Genomic DNA, 24,400 nt, shown 5'->3' on the forward strand with positions numbered 1-24,400 from the left:
CTTGGCCAATCGCTGAGTAAGGGCAACCATTTGCACGGTCCCCTAGACATTGTCATAGGCCTGCTGCAATTCTCGCGCTTCTGTCTCAAACTGCTGTAGCATTGGGTCCTCCTACAGTGAAGTGAGCATGAAGAGGGACTGGTCCAACAATCCTGTGCAATCATGTACAACGTGCTTTATCTCTTTCAACCCCGGTGGAATGGCGTGGTGGCATTGCTCTCTGACTTTCGAGGGTGTAGAGGGTTGTGCCTTCAGTCGCAGCTCTGCGATTTGCAAGTTCACATCCAACTGAACCTTCGAGGCCTCCTCCTGGGTCCTGCGGGCTCCAGCTGCCAGTTGGTGAATCTTTTCTGCGATGGAGAGTGCTGCCGAAACGATGAACATTGGAAAGCTGCTACTAGCCTCCTCCACTGCCTGTTCTAATCCCTGGTGTTATGCGACCAGGTTGTCGCGCTGCAGGCTGAGTTGTTCTAATTTTACCTTCTATTCGCTCAAGACATGGAGAGCGTGGCCCTCCTTGGCATGAAGATCAGTAGTTACCCCATCCTGTAGCCGATATAGGGTTTATCTGGGAAGGGCGGCCAAATTCAACCCCCACCCCTCATGTCACCTTCGGCTTCTACTAAGACCATGCCTTCTGGTAACACCAAAGTATTCGTTGTTTGCTCGCGCAACATCTGCTCGGATTCGGATGCACCTTCTGCAAGGTGCAGTGTCATCACTCCTGGGGGTCGCACTTGTAATGTCTGCAACTGCGCTCTGAGCACCCCCAACACAGTTGTCTGTTCTATCATTAACTCCTCCAAAGCATCCTTAGTGGCATCGTGAACTGGTGCACTACTGTCAAGAAGGTCTCCCCCCAAGGTATTCATTGTCTTTGTCTTTTTTTGTGCGGTTGGCTATTTCAGAATGCGCAGCCTCTTGAGGTGGGTCGATTTTGCTGTAAGGTTCGTGCGTTCCTGTGTCTCCACCTCCCCTTGTATGTCCTGCTCTGTGGACATTTACTGACCTTCCTCAGTCTCTTCGGTAGGTGCGGTTGTGGTTTCTGCCATCTGCGTTGTCGCTGCTACCTCAGCCGCCTTCCATTGCGCGACTGCTTCCTGTTCCTGGCGTTTTCTCTCTGCGAGTGTCCCGATGCACAGCTTGGTCTCCCTCTTCTGCTGCTGAGCTGTGATATTTTCCAGTTCTGCCAGGTTCAGGGCACGCTACTCTGGAGACCATGATGCCATCATGTTGAAGATTGCATCATCTGTTGCAATGAATGGCAACTTTACCCATGCTCAGGTTGGATCCTTACGCACCTGGATATATAGGTTATGCATATCCGCCTTGAATTCGGCTGCGCTTTGCAAACTGTTGTAAACAATCGTGGTCTGCGGTTGATCCATGTTCGGATGCTCGCCTCCATGAACACCCAAAACACCTTAATCTCATGAACCCTCGTCGCATCTTTCCTCGCCCAGAGCGAGGTGTACCTTGCGGCTTTGGGTAGGTTCTTTTCAATCGTAGGAAATGGTTGTTCCCCAGTAGCTCCCCTGCAACCAACAAGATAGATAAGAGCAACCACACATAGTGGAAGGTCTTACCCTATTCTTGGGCCTCCCTAATATTTTTCAAAAATTCATCGCAGAGAAACTGCACCCAGTTGAACTAGATCCCCTCTGCACACTGCTCCGCCAATGCAATTACAGATGTTGGCACCTCATTTGCATGACATTTACTCATGAGCTTGCCAGCGAACAACTAAGTGGTGATGAGCACCCCTTTGTCCTTGAGGCTTGCTATTACATACCCTCACTTCTTCTTCTCCAACTTATATTTAGCCTTCATAGCTTCTGCGAGAGCCAAGTAGCTACTCTTTCCTACTATGGCTGCAGGATTGTTTCCTTTGATGGGTAGTCGAGAAATCTGATGAATTAAATCGGTCGTGATGGGAATCGACTCCTCCAGCCAGAGATACCCATCATTTACTAGAAACAGTAGCTACTGGATGACAAAAATAGTGATGGGCGCATGGTGGTAGTGTGGTATCCACCGCAGATGTAGTAATCTAGCCTTCTCCACACTGCGTAACCATTTATTCTGTAGTAATTGCTCTGCGGCTAGCTGTGGGAACTTCTCACTGTCCACAAGATCCCAGTATTTGAACTTTATATTAGGCACCCATCCCAGAGGCGGACTGTTAAACCTTATTTCGTCCAGAAGAAGCGGGGTCTGGAGCGCACTCTTCATGGCCTCCAGGTCCTTCGGTATCTTGGGTGTCCCTTTCCATGGCGGGATGTAGGGGGTAACTTTATCACCGAAGGTATGTGGGAAACATTCTCTGCCTAGTCGTCCTCTGCTTCAATTTAGGTGATCAGGGCTTGCAAATCTTCCTCCTCCTCCTCCTCTGTTTCAACAGCAACAACTTTTCCCTTCTCTGTCATTGACAATTGACTAAATCATGGGTTTCGTGGTGACACTCGGACTAGCCCTATGGGCTGCTTGTTTTTCTATGGTCGCGTTGTGTGTGGGGACTTGGGAACCTCTGGTGCAACTGCTGCCTCTCCAAGCTCCTCCTGGGTCACATGGGGTTGTGGGGTTACTTCCTTTAATCACACTCTAGTCCTCGCAGCCATCATTATTTCTACTCTGGATTCGTTCAGTTGTGTACTCATGGGTGGCAAGATAGCTTGGTGATCAATGCTCGGTACTGGCTCAAATCTCAAATAACCAAGTGTTGCCTCGAGGCTACCCCAAGGGATTTTATAGTAACGTTTGAAATTGAATTCACCCATTCCCTCCACTTCTGAGTCATTAATACCTTCTTGGCGGCAGATCATCCCGAATCTAGCTCTTAATTCCTGTCTTAATGGCCCACCGCCCACTCCTTTCTGCCCAGTTTCCGTATATGCACACAGTTTCTGTAACATAAACGAAGATACGTGAACGACCTGCATATACGGAAGATATGCACATGTAGAAAAGTTCATGTATATGCATCGTATACGCACAAATTCAATATACAGAAATTGCGCATATACGGAAACTGGGCATATACGGAAGACATGCGCATGTCTTCCGTATATGCCCAGTTTCCGTATATGCGCACATCTTCCGTATATGCACAGTTTTCGTATATGCGCAATTTATGTATATGGAATTTGCGCATATACGATGTAGAAGCATAAACGAAGATGTGTACAAATTCCATATACAGAAATTGCGCATATACGGAAACTGGGCATATACGGAAGATGTGCACTGTTTCCGTATATGCGCACATCTTCCATATATGCACAGTTTCTGTATATGCGCAATTTATGTATATGGAATTTACGCATATACGATGCAGAATGTCTTCCGTATATGCCCAGTTTCCGTATATGCGCACATCTTCCGTAAATGCACAGTTTCCGTATATGCCAAATTTCTGTATATGGAATTTGTACACATCTTCGTTTATGCTTCTACATCGTATATGCGCAAATTCCATATACATAAATTGCGCATATACGGAAACTGTGCATATACAGAAGATGTGCGCATATACGGAAACTGGGCATATACGGAAGATGTGCGCATATACGAAAACTGGGCATATACGGAAGACATGCCCATGTCTTCCGTATATCCCTAACTTTCCTGTATGTGCATACCTTCCGTATGTGCACGTCGTTCGTGTATCTGCATCGTATACGCGCAAATTCAATATACAGAAATTGCGCATATACGGAAACTGTGCATATACAGAAGACACGCGCATATCTTCTGTACATGCAAAATTTTCGTATATGGAATTTGCGCATCTACGATGCAGATACAGGAACGACGTGCATATACGGAAGGTATGCACATACAGGAAAGTTAGGGATATACGGAAGACATGGGCATGTCTTCCGTATATGCCCAGTTTCCGTATATGTGCACATCTTCCGTATATGCACAGTTTCCGTATATGCGCAATTTCTGTATATTGAATTTGTACACATCTTCGTTTATGTTATAGAAACTGCGTATATAGGGAAACTGTGCATATACGGAAGATGTGCACATATACGGAAGATATGCGCGTGTCTTCCGTATATGCACAGTTTCCGTATATGCGCAATTTCTGTATATGGAATTTGCGCATCTGCGATGCAGATACATGAATGATGTGCATATATGGAAGATATGCACATACAGGAAAGTTAGGGATATACGGAAGACATGCGCAAATCTTCCGTATATGACTAGTTTCCGTATATGCGCATGTCTTCCGTATATGCCTAGTTTCCGTATATGCACACAGTTTCTGTAACATAAACAAAGATACGTGAACGACGTGCATATACGGAAGATATGCACATGCGGGAAAGTTCATGTATCTAGATCGTATACGCGCAAATTCAATATACAGAAATTGCGCATATACGGAAACTGGGCATATACGGAAGACATGCGCATGTCTTCCGTATATGCCCAGTTTTCGTATATGCGCACATCTTCCGTATATGCATAGTTTCCGTATATGCGCAATTTATGTATATGAAATTTGCGCATATACGATGTAGAAGCATAAACGAAGATGTGTACAAATTCCATATACAGAAATTGCGCATATACGGAAACTGGGCATATACGGAAGATGTGCACCGTTTCCGTATATGCGCACATCTTCCATATATGCACAGTTTCCGTATATGCGCAATTTATGTATATGGAATTTACACATATACGATGCAGAATGTCTTCCGTATATGCCTAGTTTCCGTATATGCGCACATCTTCTATAAATGCACAGTTTCCGTATATGCCAAATTTCTGTATATGGAATTTGTACACATCTTCGTTTATGCTTCTACATCGTATATGCGCAAATTCCATATACATAAATTGCGCATATACGGAAACTGTGCATATACAGAAGATGTGCGCATATACAGAAACTGGGCATATACGGAAGATGTGCGCATATACGGAAACTGGGCATATACGGAAGACATGCCCATGTCTTCCGTATATCCCTAACTTTCCTGTATGTGCATACCTTCCGTATGTGCACATCGTTCGTATATCTGCATCGTATACGCGCAAATTCAATATACAGAAATTGCACATATACGGAAGACACGCGCATATCTTCCGTATATGCCAAATTTCCATATATGCCCAATTTCTGTATATGGAATTTGCGCATCTGCGATGCAAATACAGGAACGACGTGCATATACGGAAGGTATGCACATACAGGAAAGTTAGGGATATACGGAAGACATGGGCATGTCTTCTGTATATGCCCAGTTTCCGTATATGCGCACATCTTCCGTATATGCACAGTTTCCATATATGCGCAATTTCTGTATATGGAATTTGTACACATCTTCGTTTATGTTATAGAAACTGCGTATATAGGGAAACTGTGCATATACGGAAGATGTGCGCATATACGGAAACTGGGCATATACGGAAGATATGCGCGTGTCTTCTGTATATGCACAGTTTCCGTATATGCGCAATTTCTGTATATGGAATTTGCACATCTGTGATGCAGATACATGAACGATGTGCATATATGGAAGATATGCACATATAGGAAAGTTAGGGATATACGGAAGACATGCGCATATCTTCCGTATATGCCCAGTTTCCGTATATGCGCATGTCTTCCGTATATGCCCAGTTTCCGTATATGCGCATGTCTTCCGTATATGCCCAGTTTCCGTATATGCGCACAGTTTCTGTAACATAAACGAAGATACGTGAACGACGTGCATATACGGAAGATATGCACATGCAGGAAAGTTCATGTATCTGCATCGTATACGCGCAAATTCAATATACAGAAATTGCGCATATACGGAAACTGGGCATATACGGAAGACATGCGCATGTCTTCCGTATATGCGCACATCTTCCGTATATGCACAGTTTCTGTATATGCGCAATTTATGTATATGGAATTTGCGCATATACGATGTAGAAGCATAAACGAAGATGTGTACAAATTCCATATACAGAAATTGCGCATATACGGAAACTAGGCATATACGGAAGATGTGCACCATTTCCGTATATGCGCACATCTTCCATATATGCACAGTTTCCGTATATGCGCAATTTATGTATATGGAATTTACGCATATACGATGCAGAATTTTTTCCGTATATGCCAGTTTCCGTATATGCACACATCTTCCGTAAATGCATAGTTTCTGTATATGCACACATCTTCCGTAAATGCACAGTTTCCGTATATGCCAAATTTTTGTATATGGAATTTGTACACATCTTCGTTTATGCTTCTACATCGTATATGGGCAAATTCCATATATATAAATTGCGCATATACGGAAACTGTGCATATACAGAAGATGTGTGCATATACGGATACTGGGCATATACGGAAGATGTGCGCATATACGGAAACTGGGCATATACGGAAGACATGCCCATGTCTTCCGTATAGGGCATGTCTTCCGTATATCCCTAACTTTCCTGTATGTGCATACCTTCCGTATGTGCACGTCGTTCGTGTATCTGCATCGTATACGCGCAAATTCAATATACAGAAATTGCGCATATATGGAAACTATGCATATACGGAAGACACGCGCATATCTTTCGTATATGCCAAATTTCCGTATATGCCCAATTTCTTTATATGGAATTTGCGCATCTGCGATGCAGATACAGGAACGACGTGCATATACGAAATGTATGCACATACAGGAAAGTTAGGGATATACGGAAGACATGGGCATGTCTTCCGTATATACCTAGTTTCCGTATATGCGCACATCTTCCGTATATGCACAGTTTCCGTATATGCGCAATTTTTGTATATGGAATTTGTACACATCTTCGTTTATGTTATAGAAACTGCGTATATAGGGAAACTGTGCATATACGGAAGATGTGCGCATATACGGAAACTGGGCATATACGGAAGATATGCGCGTGTCTTCCGTATATGCACAGTTTCCGTATATGCGCAATTTCTGTATATGGAATTTGCGCATACATGAACGATGTGCATATATGGAAGATATGCACATACAGGAAAGTTAGGGATATACGGAAGACATGCGCATATCTTCCGTATATGCCCAGTTTCCGTATATGCGCATGTCTTTCGTATATGCGCAGTTTCTGCAGTTTCCGTATATGCGCATGTCTTCTGTATATGCCCAGTTTCGGTATATGCGCACAGTTTCTGTAACATAAACAAAGATATGTGAACGACGTGCATATACGGAAGATATGCACATGCAGGAAAGTTCATGTATCTGCATCGTATACGTGCAAATTCAATATACAGAAATTGCGCATATACGGAAACTGGGCATATACGGAAGACATGCGCATGTCTTCCGTATATGCGCAGTTTCCGTATATGCGCACATCTTCCGTATATGCACAGTTTCCATATATGCGCAATTTATGTATATGGAATTTTTGCATATACGATGTAGAAGCATAAACGAAGATGTGTACAAATTCCATATACAGAAATTGCGCATATACGGAAACTGGGCATATACGGAAGATGTGCACCGTTTCCGTATATGCGCACATCTTCCATATATGCACAGTTTCCGTATATGCGCAATTTATGTATATGGAATTTACGCATATACGATGCAGAATGTCTTCCGTATATGCCCAGTTTCCGTATATGCGCACATCTTCCGTAAATGCACAGTTTCCGTATATGCCAAATTTCTGTATATGGAATTTGTACACATCTTCGTTTATGCTTCTACATCGTATATGCACAAATTCCATATACATAAATTGCGCATATACGGAAACTGTGCATATACAGAAGATGTGCGCATATACGGAAACTGGGCATATACGGAAGAGGTGCGCATATACGGAAGATGTGCGCATATACGGAAACTGGGCATATACGGAAGACATGCCCATGTCTTCCGTATATCCCTAACTTTCCTGTATGTGCATACCTTCAGTATGTGCACGTCATTCGTGTATCTGCATCGTATACGCGCAAATTCAATATACAGAAATTGCACATATATGGAAACTGTGCATATACGGAAGACACGTGCATATCTTCCGTATATGCCAAATTTACGTATATGCCCAATTTCTGTATATGGAATTTGCGCATCTGCGATGCAGATACAGGAACGACATGCATATACGGAAGGTATGCACATACAGGAAAGTTAGGGATATACGAAAGACATGGGCATGTCTTCCGTATATGCCCAGTTTCCGTATATGCGCAATTTTTGTATATGGAATTTGTACACATCTTCGTTTATGTTATAGAAACTGCGTATATAGTTTCCGTATATGCGCACATCTTCCGCATATGCACAATTTCTGTATATGCGCAATTTATGTATATGGAATTTGCGTACATACGATGTAGAAGCATAAATGAAGATGTGTACAAATTCCATATACAGAAATTGCGCATATACAGAAATTGCGCATATACGGAAGATGTGCACCGTTTCCGTATATGCGCACATCTTCCATATATGCACAGTTTCCGTATATGCGCAATTTATGTATATGGAATTTACGCATATACGATGCAGAATGTCTTCCGTATATGCCCAGTTTCCGTATATGCGCACATCTTCCGTATATGCACAGTTTCCGTATATGCCAAATTTCTGTATATGGAATTTGTATACATCTTCGTTTATGCTTCTGCATCGTATATGCGCAAATTCCATATACATAAATTGCGCATATACGGAAACTGTGCATATACGGAAGATGTGCGCATATACGGAAACTGGGCATATACGGAAGATGTGCGCATATACGGAAACTGGTTTAGTACCCAGATCTACTGTGATCCACTAGTCTTTATCCACCAATAGATCCTCCATCTTGAGTTTCCATTACTCAAAACTATGACCATTAAATTTCTCGATCTTTATCTTTCCACTGCTCGCCATCTTCTTTCACCACTAGAATCGATCTCGCAGATTTCCCATTGAACAAGGTCTACCACAAGCCCGAGCGAAACCCCTTAGCAATAAATGCATCCCCTTGAAGCCAAAACATCTATGATACCAAATGTAGGTTCTAACCCCGTATAGAAATTACCTGCATATGATTCTAGAACACAAAAAATAAACAATGCGAGAGCATAACACATAAAAAACATATACACAAATATTTTCCCCTTGATCCCAAAACCGGGACTACCAGTTTGATTTTTCATTATGTTCCTTTCAATGTTACAATACATATTTATACATGCCGAAGCATCCAATACCATGGACCGAAAACCATCACGTCCAAAACCATGGACCAAAAACTATCACGTCCAAAACCATGTGCGAAAAATCATGCACAAAACCATAGGTAGGTCTGCCCAACCTAATATAGGGTTAACTGCACCCCTCAAACCCCATGTGACTCCCCCCGCTACGCAATCGGCGCAACGAAGGAGGGGCTCCACCCCCCTTCTATCCATAGCGCTGGTCACGTGGGAGTTACCAGAGGATAGTCAGTTTCCTCCGGTCACGTAGGACCTAGCGGAAGCGGCGAAGTTCGCTTCACTCTGGGCTACAAAGGACCCCGAAAGGATCAAGGACAACAAGGTCTTTTGGATCTTGATGGAGATGAATATCCACATGGCCATCAACTACAAATTATGGCTGTTGCCAACCATCTATGATCAGCTGGCAGAGTATGTGGAATTCAAGGCGGACTTCCACTGGGTCTTCATGCGTGCACGAAAGGATCCTAAACAAAAATGGTATGAACTTCCATATCTGGCCATAGAATATGCAATCACAACAGTCCTTGACCACTGGTCGGTAGATTGGCGCACCAGTTTGGACATGACAGCTGGGTCTAGCAAGTCTGCAGCACAACGAAAGAAAGAAGAGGTCAAGCAGAAGATGGAACAACTAGTAGAAAATAGGAAGAAGGAGGTTGAGGACAAAGCCAGAGTAGAGTGCACTACCAAAAAATAGACAGAGGAAGAAGAGGAGTGCAACTATAATAGGAGTCGGAAGTCGCCTTCCTCGGAAACAAAAGATGAGGAGGACCAACAAATAGGGCAGGGACGAGTGGACCCAAAGACTACTCCGTTTTGGATTAAGTGCAACAGGGAACTGGACAAAGTAGGGCGCGGAAGAATTCCAAGGCCAGCAAGACTTCCCTCGACCCGATTACCTTGATAGAAGGTGATCTAAATGACATTGGTGATATGGTGAGGGATGCCACTTTGAAACTGCCACAATAGTTCAAGCAGCAGTAGAAGCAGGTCTTAGGTGCCATTCAAATGGGTCTACATGAGGTGCAGATCCAGGTATCATAAGTGCATACCGGTGTAGGTCGTAGTAGTGCAGCATTAACCAGCTTGGTGCCTCGGACAGTTGAACTAGCATAAATGATTAATGCCTTGGACCCCCATTTATCACGCGACCAAATGGAGTGCTGACCGTGGAATCAAAAGATGATCGAGCCACTGTCTGCAACCTCTAAAAGGTCAGGCTAAAATTGGCCACATTTCCAAGAGAAGCCCTTCACACCCTGCATGATGGTGTGATGGTAGAACTTCGAGCTTGGGAACAGCAAGCATTAAACGTCATCAGTGAAAAAGGTGAATAATGCCAAAATGTTTACCAAGAAGACTTCTGCCATCGAGCTCTTTAAGCCTATGATCACGAAGAATAAGCACACTACCAAGGTAGTGGCAGAGGAATGCAGGTTTGTCACCGACATGGATATTCCTGAGGATGCGGTAGTGGACAAACCAATTTAGAAGCTCGCTATCAGAGTGCGCAAAGTGAGATCAGAGCTGGCCAATGTTCAGTTGGAACTAAACCTTAATATCACAGAACTTGCATTTAGGGACCAGCCCTCAACTATGCTAGAGGTAAAAGAGCAGCGCGAGGCCGCTGTCAGAGATTCAGTAGCCATTGTACATAGCATAGTGAAGGAGTGCACAGTGCTCATCGAGCAGGCTCTTGAAGTGGTTACAAATTTGTAAGCGGATCCCACCTTGCAAAGGTTGGAAATGAAGGCCCAGGAGCTGCAGTAAAGTTATGATGAAGTCAGAGTGACGACACGCACCGTCACCCTTACATAGAGGCTAGCAAAACTGTAGGAGGAAAAGGTGCTAAAGGAGTAGGTGGATGCAGCGCAGCACAAAGAAAGCATCCTCAAGGCTACAATAGGGCCTTGGCTTGATGAAGCATATGCGCTCATAGCCACCACCGAAGGAAAATTGGTTAGTTTGCAGGGAACACATCAGAGGGTACAAGCAGATGGCGAAGGGCCAGTGACGGAGTAGCTAGTCCAACAGATGAAGCATGCCACAACACAGTGCACCGCTGAAGTTGTAGTCATGCAGTTGGAGCTGGGAGGTCTTCACGACAATATCTCTGCGCCAGCAGAGGGACTCGAGGGCAAGTCACCAGATTTATGTTGGGGACCTGTTGGGAATGGGTCCCCTAGGGTCAATTTTGGGGTTAAAAGCCCAAGTTTTGGGGCTAAAAGCCTAAGTTTTTTGTAAAGTCTCTGCATTCTATGGTTTTGAAGTGTGAAGATGTCAAGAGTCAATAAATGGTTTCCGCCCTTCTTTTGTGTAAAAGTATGTCAGCTTTAGAGATCTACCCATGGTTCGCGGACCATGAGATTGTATAAAAAGGAGGTCTTAGAGGAGTCTAAGATAGTGCAGTTCATAGTTGAGTCTTGTTATGTTTTATGAATGGGTCTGTGAGAGCTAAGAGTGAAGAGTCTTAACATAGGAAAAGTTTCTGCAGCCGAGTGCGCAGAGGCCTAGGGTAGAAGTCTACAGCTTAGTGCACGGACCCCTATAGCTGTGTGCGCAAGGTAGTCAGAGTCTGTACTGGATATTTGAATCAATAATAAAGAGGAGTATTCTTAAATTACCTGTGCATTTTACTTCTATTCATTGCATGTGATTATGTTATGTTGACTACAGGGTTTATGTTTTAATTCTACTCTCATTCGTTAATCTATATGTTTCTCTATTTTATATGACCGCAAGTAGAGATATATGTTTACACGAAGATCACCATAAATGCATGTTAAAGTAACAAATAGTTAAGAGAATCTAGGTAGATGTAGAAGTAAGAGTAATTACAAGGGCGCGTAAGTGCTTGATCTATCTATTTAGGGCCCACAAAGGGCGATCAGAGACTTTCGCGGAGGCTTCAAGGAAGAATAAGAAAAGTACTTTGATAATCCCTAAGGGCTTATCGATCTATGCAAAGGAAGTCTGGGGAAAATAACCGACATCACAACCATCTCAAGGTGCGAAAACCTGGTTCCTGCATCCCCCCATACTACTTCGGGTGAGACTTCAGTCCGCGCTCCACGGATTGATGCCAAAAGGGCCAGTAGTGTAGGTATTTGCTTGGATTCTTAACGTTGAACCTGGGTGAGGGCCTATCAAGCCAACGTCTACAAAATATGATGTACTCTTGGGAGATGACAAGCCAGTTGACGTTGAAGGTAAGGGAACATTTATTGTGAAGACAAAACAAGGAAAACCAAAGCATATTAATGATATTTTATACATTCCTAGTCTAGCACATAATTTTTTGAGTGTGGGGCAACTCCTTGAAAATGGATATTTAATGGTTTTTAAGAACAATAAATGCATAATCTATGATAAAGATGATTATAGTAAAATTATTGCCAAGACTAATATCCTGCAAAATAGAATTTTTTCTTTCAATCTCCCTTGTGAAGCAATTACAACATTAAATGTTTCTTATGATTATAGTTCTCGGATATGACACATGAGGTATTGAAATTTGAATATGAAAGACTTGAAATTGTTATATAACAAGAAAATGGTCAAAGGGCTACCCCTTATTAGTTCTATTGATAAAGTCCCTAAAGGGTGTATTCTTGGTAAACAACATAGAGATTCATTTCCAATAGGAAAATCATGAAGAGAAAGTAAACCATTGGAGCTATGGCATGAAAATATATGTGGTCCTATGAAAACATTGTCTATCAATAAAAATATGTATTTCATTATTTTTGTGGACGATTTTAGTAGAAGAACATGGGTATATATCATAAAGAAAAAACTGTATTCATTTGTCATATTTCAAAAATTTAAAGCTTTTGTGGAAAAGCAAAGTGCTTGTTCTATAAAAACATTGCACACAGATAGAGGGCGAGAATTCACTTATAATAAGCTTGATTTTTATTGTAAAATGAATGGCATTCAAAGGAACTTGACAGCTAGCTATACTCCTCGGTAGAATGGCATTGTTGAACGCAAGAATAGAACAATCGTTGACATGGATAGGAGCATAATGAAAGGTAAAAACCTTCCAATTTTTTTTTTTGGCTAAAGTTGTAGCTACATCTTTTTATTTTCTTAATAGATGCCCAACAAGAAGTGTGCAAAATATTACCCCTTATCAGGCATGGTGTGGAAGAAAACCCAATGTTTCTCATTTAAAAGTATTTGGTTGCATTGCTTATGCTCATGTTCCTACTGAAAGGAGTAGAAAATTTATTGATGAAAGTGTGAAATACACTTTTATTGCCTATTGTGAGGAGACCAAAGGTTATAGATTGTACAATCCACAAACTGAAAATCCAATGATAAGTCGCGATGTGTTCTCTGATGAGAAATAAGAATGGTAGTGGAATCAAAATGTGCAACAATAAAATCTAAGTATTATTGTACAAGAAGATGAATCCTTTGTTTCTGCAAATTCATTCAATAATAAAAATAATTCACAAGCCACATCCACTTCATCATCTTCAACAAATTCAAGTCATGTTTCATGTCCAAGTCCTCCTCTAAGAAAGACAAAATACTTAAATGAAATTTATGGGTATATTAATTTTTTTTTTTATGTCTTAGATTGAAGCAAAGCCAAGATGTTTTGAAAATGTAGTAAAAGATTCAATTTCATGCAAAGCAATGGATGAAGAGATGACAACGATTAAACGGAATGAAACATGGGAGCTTGTGGATCCTCCTACTGAAAAATAAGTCATTGGGGTGAAAATGTTGTACAAAAAAAGTATGCAATCGATGGATCAATACAAAATCACAAAGAAAGGTTAGTGGCAAAGGGATATGTTGAACAACTAGGTATTGACTATAATGAAACATATGCTCATGTTGCAAGATTCGATACAACTGGAACTGTTTTGGTGTTGGCAACACAACATAAATGGTTAGTTTATCAATTTGATATAAAATGAACCTTTCTAAATGGTGACTTGAAATAAGATGTATATGTTTAGTAGCCCCGAGGATATGAAGAAGCATGAAATGAACACAAAGTCTACGAACTTAAAAAGGTTCTTTATGGGCTTAAATAAGCTAGAAGAGCATGGTATAATAGAATTTATACTTATCTTTTGAGAAGGGATTTAACAAAAGTGAAAATTAACCCACATTATATATCAAGTCAAATGGTAATGATATACTAATTGTTTGCTGAGATGTCAATGGCTTGATATGCACATCGTCAAGTGATTGTTAGTGGAAGAGTTCAGGCAGGGTATGATGACTGAATTTGAAATGACCGATTTGGGTTTCCTGCATTATTTTCTTGGCATAGAAGTGACACAAATGAGTAATGAAATTTTTATTTCACAAGAAAATTATGTTTTAGATCTTCTTCATAAATGGAAAATGGGAAACTTTAAACTCATGAGCACACCCATGAATACAAATGAAAATGTTTCTATAGAAGATGGAGTTGAAAAGGTAAATGCTAGATCCTATAAGAGTCTAGTAGGAAGCCTTTTGTATCTTACTACAATTAGGCTTGATATTATGCATGTAGTAGGTTTGATTTCCACATTCATACAAAGTCCAAGTAAGATTTATTTTGGATCAACAAAAAGAATTTTGAGGCATCATGGTGGAACAAGAAATTATGGCATTTGGTATACTTTAACAAATAATTTTGGGTTGGTTAGTTATACGGATTGTGATTGGGTTGGATCACTTGATGATAGAAAAAGCGCTTCAGGTTATGTCTTCAACCTTGGATCAGGTGAAGTATCATGGTGTTCAAAGAAGTAACCAACTATTTCATTGTCTTCTACAGAGGTAGAGTGTATTGTAACAAGAACAACATCATGTGAAGCAATTTGGATGAAGAAAGTCTTATTAGATCTAAAATAAGAACAAAAACATGCCACAACTATTTACTGCGATAACGTGTCTACCATTGCCATAACTTAAAATCGTATGTTTCATAATCGCACCAAACACATTGATACCAAATATCATTTCATAAGCATTAGAGGATATTTCAGCCTAAAATGTCCTCCTAGGGAAAAATAATAAAATGAGAAGAAATAAAAAAACAGGAGTTATGAATTTTGGAGAGAAAAGAAGAAAACTACATTTTTTTAATTGTATGTTTGGCTTATCTCCTTATAGGTTTACTCAAATCTCAAATTTGGACACTCGTTGGATGCATACTTAAATTTTGCATCCAACGAGTAACCATTATACATATTTTTTAGATGACCCACATTGATAAAAACTTAAGATACATTTAAAAAATGTGTCGACACACTTTTTTAAATGTATCTTCAATTTTTATCAATGTGGGTCTTCTCAAAAGTATCCATAATGGATACTCGTTGGATGCAAAATTTAATTATGCATCCAAAGAGTGTCTACACTTGAAATTTGAGTAAGGCTATAAGGAGATAAGTCAAAAATACAATTAAAAAAAGTAGTTTTCTTTTAATTTTCTCTCCAAAATATTTACAAGTACCTCTTTTTAAATTTAAAGGATTTTGATTGTTTGATGTAGGAGCATCTGGACGTAGCCAGCAATGTGATTTTTTGTTCACATGTTGTGGTTAAAAAGGTTGAATTTCATGACCTCAGTGGTTAAAAAGGTTGAATTTCATGACCTCAGTGGTCAAAAAGTTAGTTTTTAGTACAGAGGGTTGGACCTCTCGAAGATGAGTTTTACTTCATTATTGCAATAGTTAGGAAATTATCTTATTTTAGACTATGGCTAAGTTGTTAGCATAGGTGTGTAATAGAGCTTAAAGATAGAGATTTGATTATTAGACTGACCAAAATAGAGATTGAGTTGTTAGTGCAGTTAGAATAGAGTATGACTCATAAAAGAAAGAAATGTAACCGAAAAGGAGGAGTAGAGTTGAGATGATACAGGTTTGAGTGAAAAGCGAGAGTTTGAGAATTAGAGAGGGTTTGAGATTGAAACAGAGGTCAATACATTGTTGTAATTGAGCGAGAGGTCCAAGACTCTATAACAGATATTATATTAATGAAATTGATCCAGTCTGTATTTGTATTGTAATCCTCGTGTAAACTCTTAATTCTTTCAACGTGTCCGCATCCAGACAGTTAACCGGGTATTTTCTGTAATTTCACATTTAATGCAAATCTCAGTGGTTGTGGGTTTTCTATGTATTAATAGTAAATTGGGTTCAATTAGCATTAAGGGTTAATTTCATGATTAAGCACTAAAATTAGTCATTAAGGGCTTTGCTTAATTATTAAATTAACGCATGTCGTTATATCCAAGAGAGGGTTTTAAACGGTGAAAGTGGAATTTCGGACAGACAAAAAGCTATAAGTTGTATTTCGAGGAAGGCCTCCAATTCCACTAACTACAGGACACGTAGCACTCGAGTGGAGAGAGAAAACCGTTTTTTCAGGTGGGTATTCTCCGTGCAAGTTGTGCATCCGAAATCCTTGTGAACCATTGGATCTAGCGCGAGTTGATCGACGGTGGAGGATCAACGAACTGTTTTGATTTTTCAGAGTGAATATTGACCGTTGGATCTGATAGTAAGAGATCTATGTTGTGGATCGAAGCGTTGTTTGTAAAGCGAAGTTAACGTGGGACCATAGTTTTAAAATAATAAGTGGGGACCTCCATGTAAGGCTAGCCACCAATAGAATCTGCTGCGTCATTGTTTTACATATTATGTATGTGCAAATTTCATGGGCATTTTTAGGCTAAAATTTCCCCTAGTGAGACTATGTGGCAAAAATAGAAATTCAAATAAAGTTTTGTACAACAAATTATCAACTTGCACATATATTCATTAAAACACTACCAAAAGGAAAGTTTCAATACATAAGGGATATTCTTGGAATCACCTCATTAAGCATTAAGGGGGAGTGTTGAGGATAATGCTTAATTACGTTATGTAATTGCTAACAAATTAGTCAGCATATTTTATGTTTGCAAGTTACGAGAATTAGGGCAGCAAATTAATAGATGTATTCAATATTCAAAGTTATTATTCAGCAAATTATTAGGGGCAGTAGATTAGAATAAAAGGTTAGTTAGATAATTGATAATCAAATTAGAAATATCTTAGATATATAATAATGTATGCATTTCTTCCTTGAAGATATGAGATTCGAATGAGAGTTGAGCTCATGCATTGAGAACTAGAAATTAATAGTTTTTGTTCATTTTTTTTACATGTTTTCATATATATGCTCTTGATAGATTTAATAGAGCTTCACTTACTACGCATAGACTATTCCCAACTATTATAGGAAACAATTGATAATTTTATTGATTCTCAAAAGATCAAATGGGTTTCATTTGGTGGTTCATAGATATAAATTTTTAATAGTACAAATATCAATTACGAAGTGAAGATGTGTGATTGAGATGGTGGAATTCAATCCCCGATATTATTTGGAATTATCTTAATCAAGCTGAAATTTTACTTTGGATTTGCTCAAACTACAAGCTTGAATATTTAAACAAAATCAAAATCATAGAACTAAAATTGCAGTTTTTCTTCATGCTAGGAACTTTAATCGCGGTTTTGCTTTATACTACAATATTATTAGCAAGAATAATGGAATGATTCGGCTATATTATGGCATAATATTCCACACTCTTAGCATGTAAGAGAAGTGGACATGTAATATAATTGTAACCAACGGTTAGTTGTAAAAGGATTGCACACCAAAACTCACATTTACATTAAACTAATCACATTTATAAATACATCAATCATTGGTTGAAGATATAAATTTTATCTTAAACACACAATCACTTAGTTGAATAAATATCTCAACCAAACACTAATCTAGGAACTATTTTAGTTGGACTAAATATCTCACATCGAACTAATTAACAAATACATTTAATGATGATAAACATCAATCAATATGCACAAGAAAAGTAGAAGTTAAATCTCCAAGTCCCTCCCTTAATGAGTACTTGTATTTGATCTTCTTGTCTGCAAAGTCTTCATTAGTTTCTTTAAACATCTTCGAAATCCTATAGAATGAACTCCATCAACTTGTCTCATAACCCTCGTAAAGGTGCAGTTGGTAAACTGGATTCTCGAGTTCCACTCGAACTCGCAAATTAAAATCCTCTCGAAGTCAGTTATTAAACAATGTCGCAAGCTATTGAATAACCTCACAAGAATACCACCCCCACATGTTCAAAAAGTGAGGCATCCTTCCCTAGATCCACAACTACCAAACTATCTCGACAACAATCCATATTCAATTTTACACCACTTGATTTCTTAAATAGTAGTTTGAGACACAATCAATTACCTCTTTACAATAAAAATTGAACTAGTAGTCATTCTATGGCCGAGCACCCATCTACCGAGATACATGGGTTTCAACCATTGTACTCCCTAGTTACATAGAAGAGTCACCTAGATATAGAATGTATCTAGAGTCAGTTCTTACATCATGATTTTTTGCTCTGATTTTGAAAATTCATCATCACTTAGTTTACAAACAAATTATATCACTAATAATTTATGTACTACACGCTACCATATCAACACTACCATACCAATAGGACACATGATCTAAGCTTCTATTATAAGCTTTATTCTCGGACACATCACTCAAGTAGCTTTATTCTCGTACTAACATGATATCAATTTCATCCATCATCGTTTATGTTGCGGATCAAGAATTTGAATTATTTTCTGAAGGTTGAGTTCATGTTGCTAGTAATCACATCTCATTCATTGGCAATGACGGAAACCTTGCGCTCATTTGTAATACTGAGAGAGAGAGATATCTCCTACAATAGTTTTTTAGTGGAAGAAGGTGCAACCCAATAAAAGAACAATAGTGTTTGACCTCTCTAAAATTGCAACAAGTGCCAATATAGCAAGTTGTGCCCATGTCCCACATCTAGACCTTCTGTTGTAGTTGGACTTATGAAAAAAGACTGGGATGAAAGCTATGTTCCCATCCTTTCCAAGGTATTTGATATGATTGAAAATGAATCATGAAGATATAAACTATGAGAACTTTAATCGTGGTCTTCCTTCAAACTCAATTCATAACACATCAAAATCAGCGAACAACATGTTTAGGAACAACCGCTTGGGATCTCTTTCACATAGAATGCCCATGAAAAGTGTTCTCCCTCGCAACGACATGTGATGAATTGACATGTCCTTCATGGTTTTTCGCACCCTCTACTACCACGATCATGAGCACCATCAATGATGAAACTGAGGATATCATCAACAACTCTACTACAAAAAAGTCTTGAGCAAGAATGCCTCAAGCACAAAATCTTGTGTTTGTAATATTCCACTAAAATGAAGACACACCTTCATAATGAGTAGATGTGGAAATCAAAAAATTGGCTACCTTGTCTTCATTGTGCTTGGGTCAAACGCGAGAGCTTTTGTATATGGGTTCTCTTTTCAAGTTGATCCTTGTTTTACAAAGGGATACAGTGGGTCATATCCTCTTTATGTAGTGGATACTCTTTTCCTACCAAATAACTAAACAAACATCTTCACACACTTCATCTACAGATTATATCCTGGGTGCTCCCTTAAAGGAGCTACCCACATAGCCATTGGCTCTAATACCAAGTTGTAAAACAGATTGCACACCAAAATTCATATTTATATTCGATCAATCACAATTATAAATACATAAATCATTGGTTGAACATAGAAATTCTATCCTAACCACATAATTATTTAGTTGAGCAAATCTCTCAACCAAACACTAATCTAGGAACTATTTTAGTTGGACTAAATATCTCAAATCCAACTAATTAAAAAATCCATTTAATGACAATGAACACCAATCAATATGTAAAAGACATGTAGGAGTTAAATCTCCAAATTGCTTAAATTTGAGAAACTTTCACTAAATTTGAATATATATAGATATATATATTCAAATTAAATTACTTTATTTTCGAAGAAACCAATTTGTGAAAGGGTAAAAGTTTAAGATTCATGGTAAATTTTGAGGACCAATTTTATTTTATGAAATGAGTTAAAGAAATAATAGAAATGTATTTCACATAATTGGACTCTTAGTAATTTCTGAGGTAAAATTAGTAATTTATATATTTAGATGTGTGATCACTTTATTCTATAATACTTTTGAAATTTTTTTTGGTTGATTTATTTACCAATTTTTAAATATTTAAATATAAATACAGAATATTTAGAATATCCATATGGCATCCATAATATTTAAAATGAATTTTTCAGTTTTGTTAACTAAAATATACAACCATCCTTGTTACCAATGCGCAAATAGCATTACTGTCTAACAAAAAAAATCCAAGTCAATATGATAACCCACAAATCAAGGCTACTCAAATCCGTAACTAAAACATACAAGCATCGACTCATAGCTACCATCGTACAAAGTTTTAAATGATGGGTAGAATGCTCAGCCAAATTTATACCCTGGGTGCAAGAGATCCAAAGGTAGGAAAATGTGTAGAAAAATTAATGAGAATAAGATCTCCGCTGCATTTTTTTTTTAAATGCTACATTGTCATAGGTAATCAATATTGAAACTCTCAGCGATCTGAACTTTCCATGTATAGATGATGTGGCCTCTTTCTATCTTCCAATACAATCTTGAAAAGTATGCCTTGAGTGCTTACTGACTGCATGTTACAAGTGCTATATTATTTAATGGGAAGTTATACAACACTCAAGCTGTTGTGGTCACTGTTATTGAGCATGATAATGTTTTACAGCCTTCATGAGCCTGAGCCAACGTGAGTAGATGATCCATTTATTAGGAATACCAGCTTAAGAAAAACGGATTAAATTAATTTTATTTTGTGTCTACTAACATCTGTAAGTGAACAGTTTCATACAATCCCCGGCTACTCTCATATAAAATATTCCAAACCATAAAATGTTCACATTGCAATTCATGGATTTACAAAATTTTATTAGAAACATTAATCATTTTAAGGCTACAATGTGGATGATGCTTCTACCCTCATAGATATTTTCTGTATAGAAATATTGAAACGCTCGTTACATATATATGGCTGTACGGGGAGCATTGGCTGTGAAGCAAACCAAAGGTACGTGACTGCAAGCAGTTCAGTGGAATGACGATGCTGAGATGATAGGGTACTGCTTTCATGGGATGTAAGGTTGTGGCGATGGTTTCTTGAATGTTCCATCATTTGAAGGCTTCATCTGATATATGATTACTGCAGCCGTCATCGTTATAGCCATTTGCTCTTACAATTCCACAGTGTCGCAGGACTATTTTTATTTTAACGTTAGTGGCTTTGAACACAGGATTTTGAACAGGAACAGGAGATTTTGATCTTGTTCTTCGATTTTCTGAAGTCCTGGGTTGAGATTTGTTCATTGACAGGCACAGCTTCTTGGCCATATGAGTGTTCCAGTAATTCTTGATTTCGTTGTCTGTTCGACCAGGCAGCCGTCCTGCTATTAGAGACCACTCATTGTATAGTTGAGATTAACTCAATGGAAGATTTCCAAAATATTTCAAAACCTAAGAAAACCGAAAGTGTCATGTGCACTGATTTTCTACATACCGATTGCCAAGAAGACGATGCAACCGAATAATGAGCTCCTCCTCGTCGGGAGAAATGTTACCACGTTTAATGTCGGGGCGAAGATAGTTAAGCCACCGCAACCTGCAACTCTTTCCACATCGCTTAAGACCTGCAAAACAAAACCTACCCGCTCATTTAGCCTCTCAATGCGCATTTTGTTTGCAATAAAAATTGCAATTAGAATTTTACTGAAACTCACCTGCTTTTTTAGGGATATTTTTCCATCCATTGCTGCTATGAATTCGAATGTATTCAGAGAGATTCATATCCTCCATGGCGGACCAAGCCCCACGGCTAAGACCCTTTGAACAGCTAGGGGATCTAACCATCTTCAATATTCTTCCGTAACCCGTTAAGGCTAACTCAAAACAGCTGATGGTCTGCTCTGACACGGGACTGGCCTCCTCGCTTCCCTTTGAAAATAGCGCGCTTCGAAATTCAAATTTGAATTCAAATCAAATGGGTATATGACACGGGACTGTCCTCCTCGCTTCTCTTTGGAAATAGGGCGCTTCAAAATTCAAATTTGAATTCAAATCAAATGGGTATATGAGTATTAATGTCGACATACTATCATGTTGTGATCAAGGCCGAGACTGAGGTAAATGTGCCGGAGGTTGGTAAATGTGCTCATCAATACGCCAGAGGGAGGCCAAAGTCGCTGCGGGCAGGGTCGCCGTCGAGGGGCAGGAGCACGGCAGCCGGAGAGGGATGGATGCGCCGGATGGATGCCATGATGCATGGTCGAGGATGAAAGGGCGCCATGACGTCAACCACACCGTCTGCCGCTGTCAGAGGGGTACCTCCATAGCATTAACTTTGCTATGGAGGTGGAAATAGGAACCGCCGTCTACCAGATGCCAGATACCCTCTTGGCCTTTAATACACAGTTGCTGCATGTTTATATATGGAAAAAGAGGAGTTGTATTTAGTGTTATTTTTTTAAAGTTTTTGTGGTAGGTTTTTTCCCGTTAATTTTTTTAAAATTAGGCAGAAATTTATTAAAATCACAGATTTGATGGGTAATCCCTACCCAATCTAAGTATTTTAGGGATTTTTCAACTGCTCAAACCATATATATATTCAAAATACTAATAAAAAATAACACAAATCAAGATTTCCCCTCAAATTTTTACACCAAATTCTAACAGTAAAAAAATCCAAAAAATCACCTTAAAAATAACTCCAACAAATATAAAATTTTTAACGACACAACAGCCCGAGGGAAATTCATGCCGCTCCTCCTCGGCTTTGATTGCAGCCGCCGCCAGCACCACCAGCAGCAGACCATCGAAATAATATACACGATACATATACGATACAAATACTATACAAGATATACAACGTACCCAATTAATGGGCATACTTGAGAAATTGAATTTGAAAACTAGAATTAAGTCTTAAATTGCATTATTTTTCCCGCATAGTCTTAAATTGTTTATGCTTCAAAATGAGGAAATGGTACGCGTGTCTTAATTTGAATATAATTTAATCGTATTTAAAAATAAAATTATAAATTAATATTAAATGAATATAGTATTTTATTACTTAGTTTAAAGGAGGTAGCAGGTGTCAAATTTCATGTTTTACACTACAAATGAAAATCGTTGGCGGAAAGAGGAGTGGTCTCGAATTTGACGTGATACATGACGCATCTTATTTATATAATTATTTTACAAATATGAATACCGCTGGAATGTAAAGCATGACATCCCATTAAAATTAGAAAACGTATGTTCGATAGGAATCTCAATGTCAAACATGATATCCAATTAAACTGGAGAAAAAATGTAATTGAAGGCATAATTTGTTTTATATTAATAGATCCATTTTAATCTAAGATTTATCATGTTGAGAGGGGTCAAATTTCTTAAGCTGCAAATCTCATTTCTTAGTGCAAAATTTGAGGAAAATTTTGCATTTCAAAAGATTTGATCCCTGTTAAGTGCTTGATAGATTTGGGCTTAAGATGGCTCTAGGCTCGTTATATAATACTATAAATATCTATATTTGTATCTATGTGTTTCTTTCTTATTCACTTTCTTTATCTCACCCCTCAAACATACACACTCACTCTCCATATCTATCCATCTCTCTCTCCCTCTCTCTTCCTCTCCCTCTCTCTCTTCCCCTTCTCTCCCACTCTCTTTCCCTTCTCTCCCTCTCTCTCTTGAGTCCTCTCTCTTCCTTCCTCTCTTTCCATTTTTCTACCACCGCACTCTGTCTATCCCCCCATCTCCCTCACTCTTTCTCTTCCCTTCAACTCTGTCACTATCTCCCTCCCTCTCTCCTTCTCTCTCTGCCTTTCATCTCTATGTGTCCCTTTCTCTCACTCTCTTCCCCTTCTCTCCCTATCTCTCCACTCCTCTTCTCTCTCTTCCCTTCTCTTCTCTCTCCCTCACTCTTCCTCCATCTCTCCCTTGTCCCTCACTCTCTCTCTCCACCTCTATCTCTCTATGCCTTTGTTCTTTTCTCCCTCTCTGCTTTTGTCTCTCCCTTCCTCTCTCTCTTCCTTCCTCCCACTCCCCCTCTCCCCCCTCTCTCTCTCTCTCTCTCTGAGGACCCCAATTTGGCATCACCACAGGTGCACTTAACCGAAAGTGGAAATC

General features: G+C 39.2%; 1 protein-coding gene across 1 annotated transcript; it reads right to left on the bottom strand.

The window, feature by feature from the left end:
- Positions 1-1,071: 1,071 nt before the first annotated feature.
- On the bottom strand, positions 1,072-22,339 carry LOC149196507 (transcription factor MYB1-like). The gene is made up of 4 exons (XM_089408307.1): positions 21,991-22,339; positions 21,771-21,900; positions 1,302-1,535; positions 1,072-1,210 (listed from the first exon to the last, which is right to left on the bottom strand). The coding sequence occupies exons 1-4, from the start codon at positions 22,118-22,120 to the stop codon at positions 1,072-1,074; spliced, it is 633 nt and encodes a 210-aa protein (XP_089264433.1). The 5' UTR covers positions 22,121-22,339.
- Between the last annotated feature and the right edge of the window lie 2,061 nt (positions 22,340-24,400).

This window comes from Pinus tabuliformis, chromosome 2_2 (assembly GCF_031772625.1).
Source record: "Pinus tabuliformis cultivar Carrire ecotype Pingquan chromosome 2_2, CPIR1, whole genome shotgun sequence".
Lineage (NCBI taxonomy): Eukaryota > Viridiplantae > Streptophyta > Pinopsida > Pinales > Pinaceae > Pinus > Pinus tabuliformis.

Excerpts from the sequence above, each read along its gene's own strand:
- LOC149196507 (XM_089408307.1), bottom strand. The coding sequence starts at position 22,120 with ATGGTTAGATCCCCTAGCTGTTCAAAGGGTCTTAGCCGTGGGGCTTGG. Across the intron at positions 1,536-21,770 it reads CATCGTCTTCTTGGCAATCG|GGGAGCTACTGGGGAACAAC; the intron begins GTATGTAGAAAA and ends TGTTGGTTGCAG. Across the intron at positions 1,211-1,301 it reads TGCATAACCTATATATCCAG|AGTAGCGTGCCCTGAACCTG; the intron begins GTGCGTAAGGAT and ends CATGGTCTCCAG.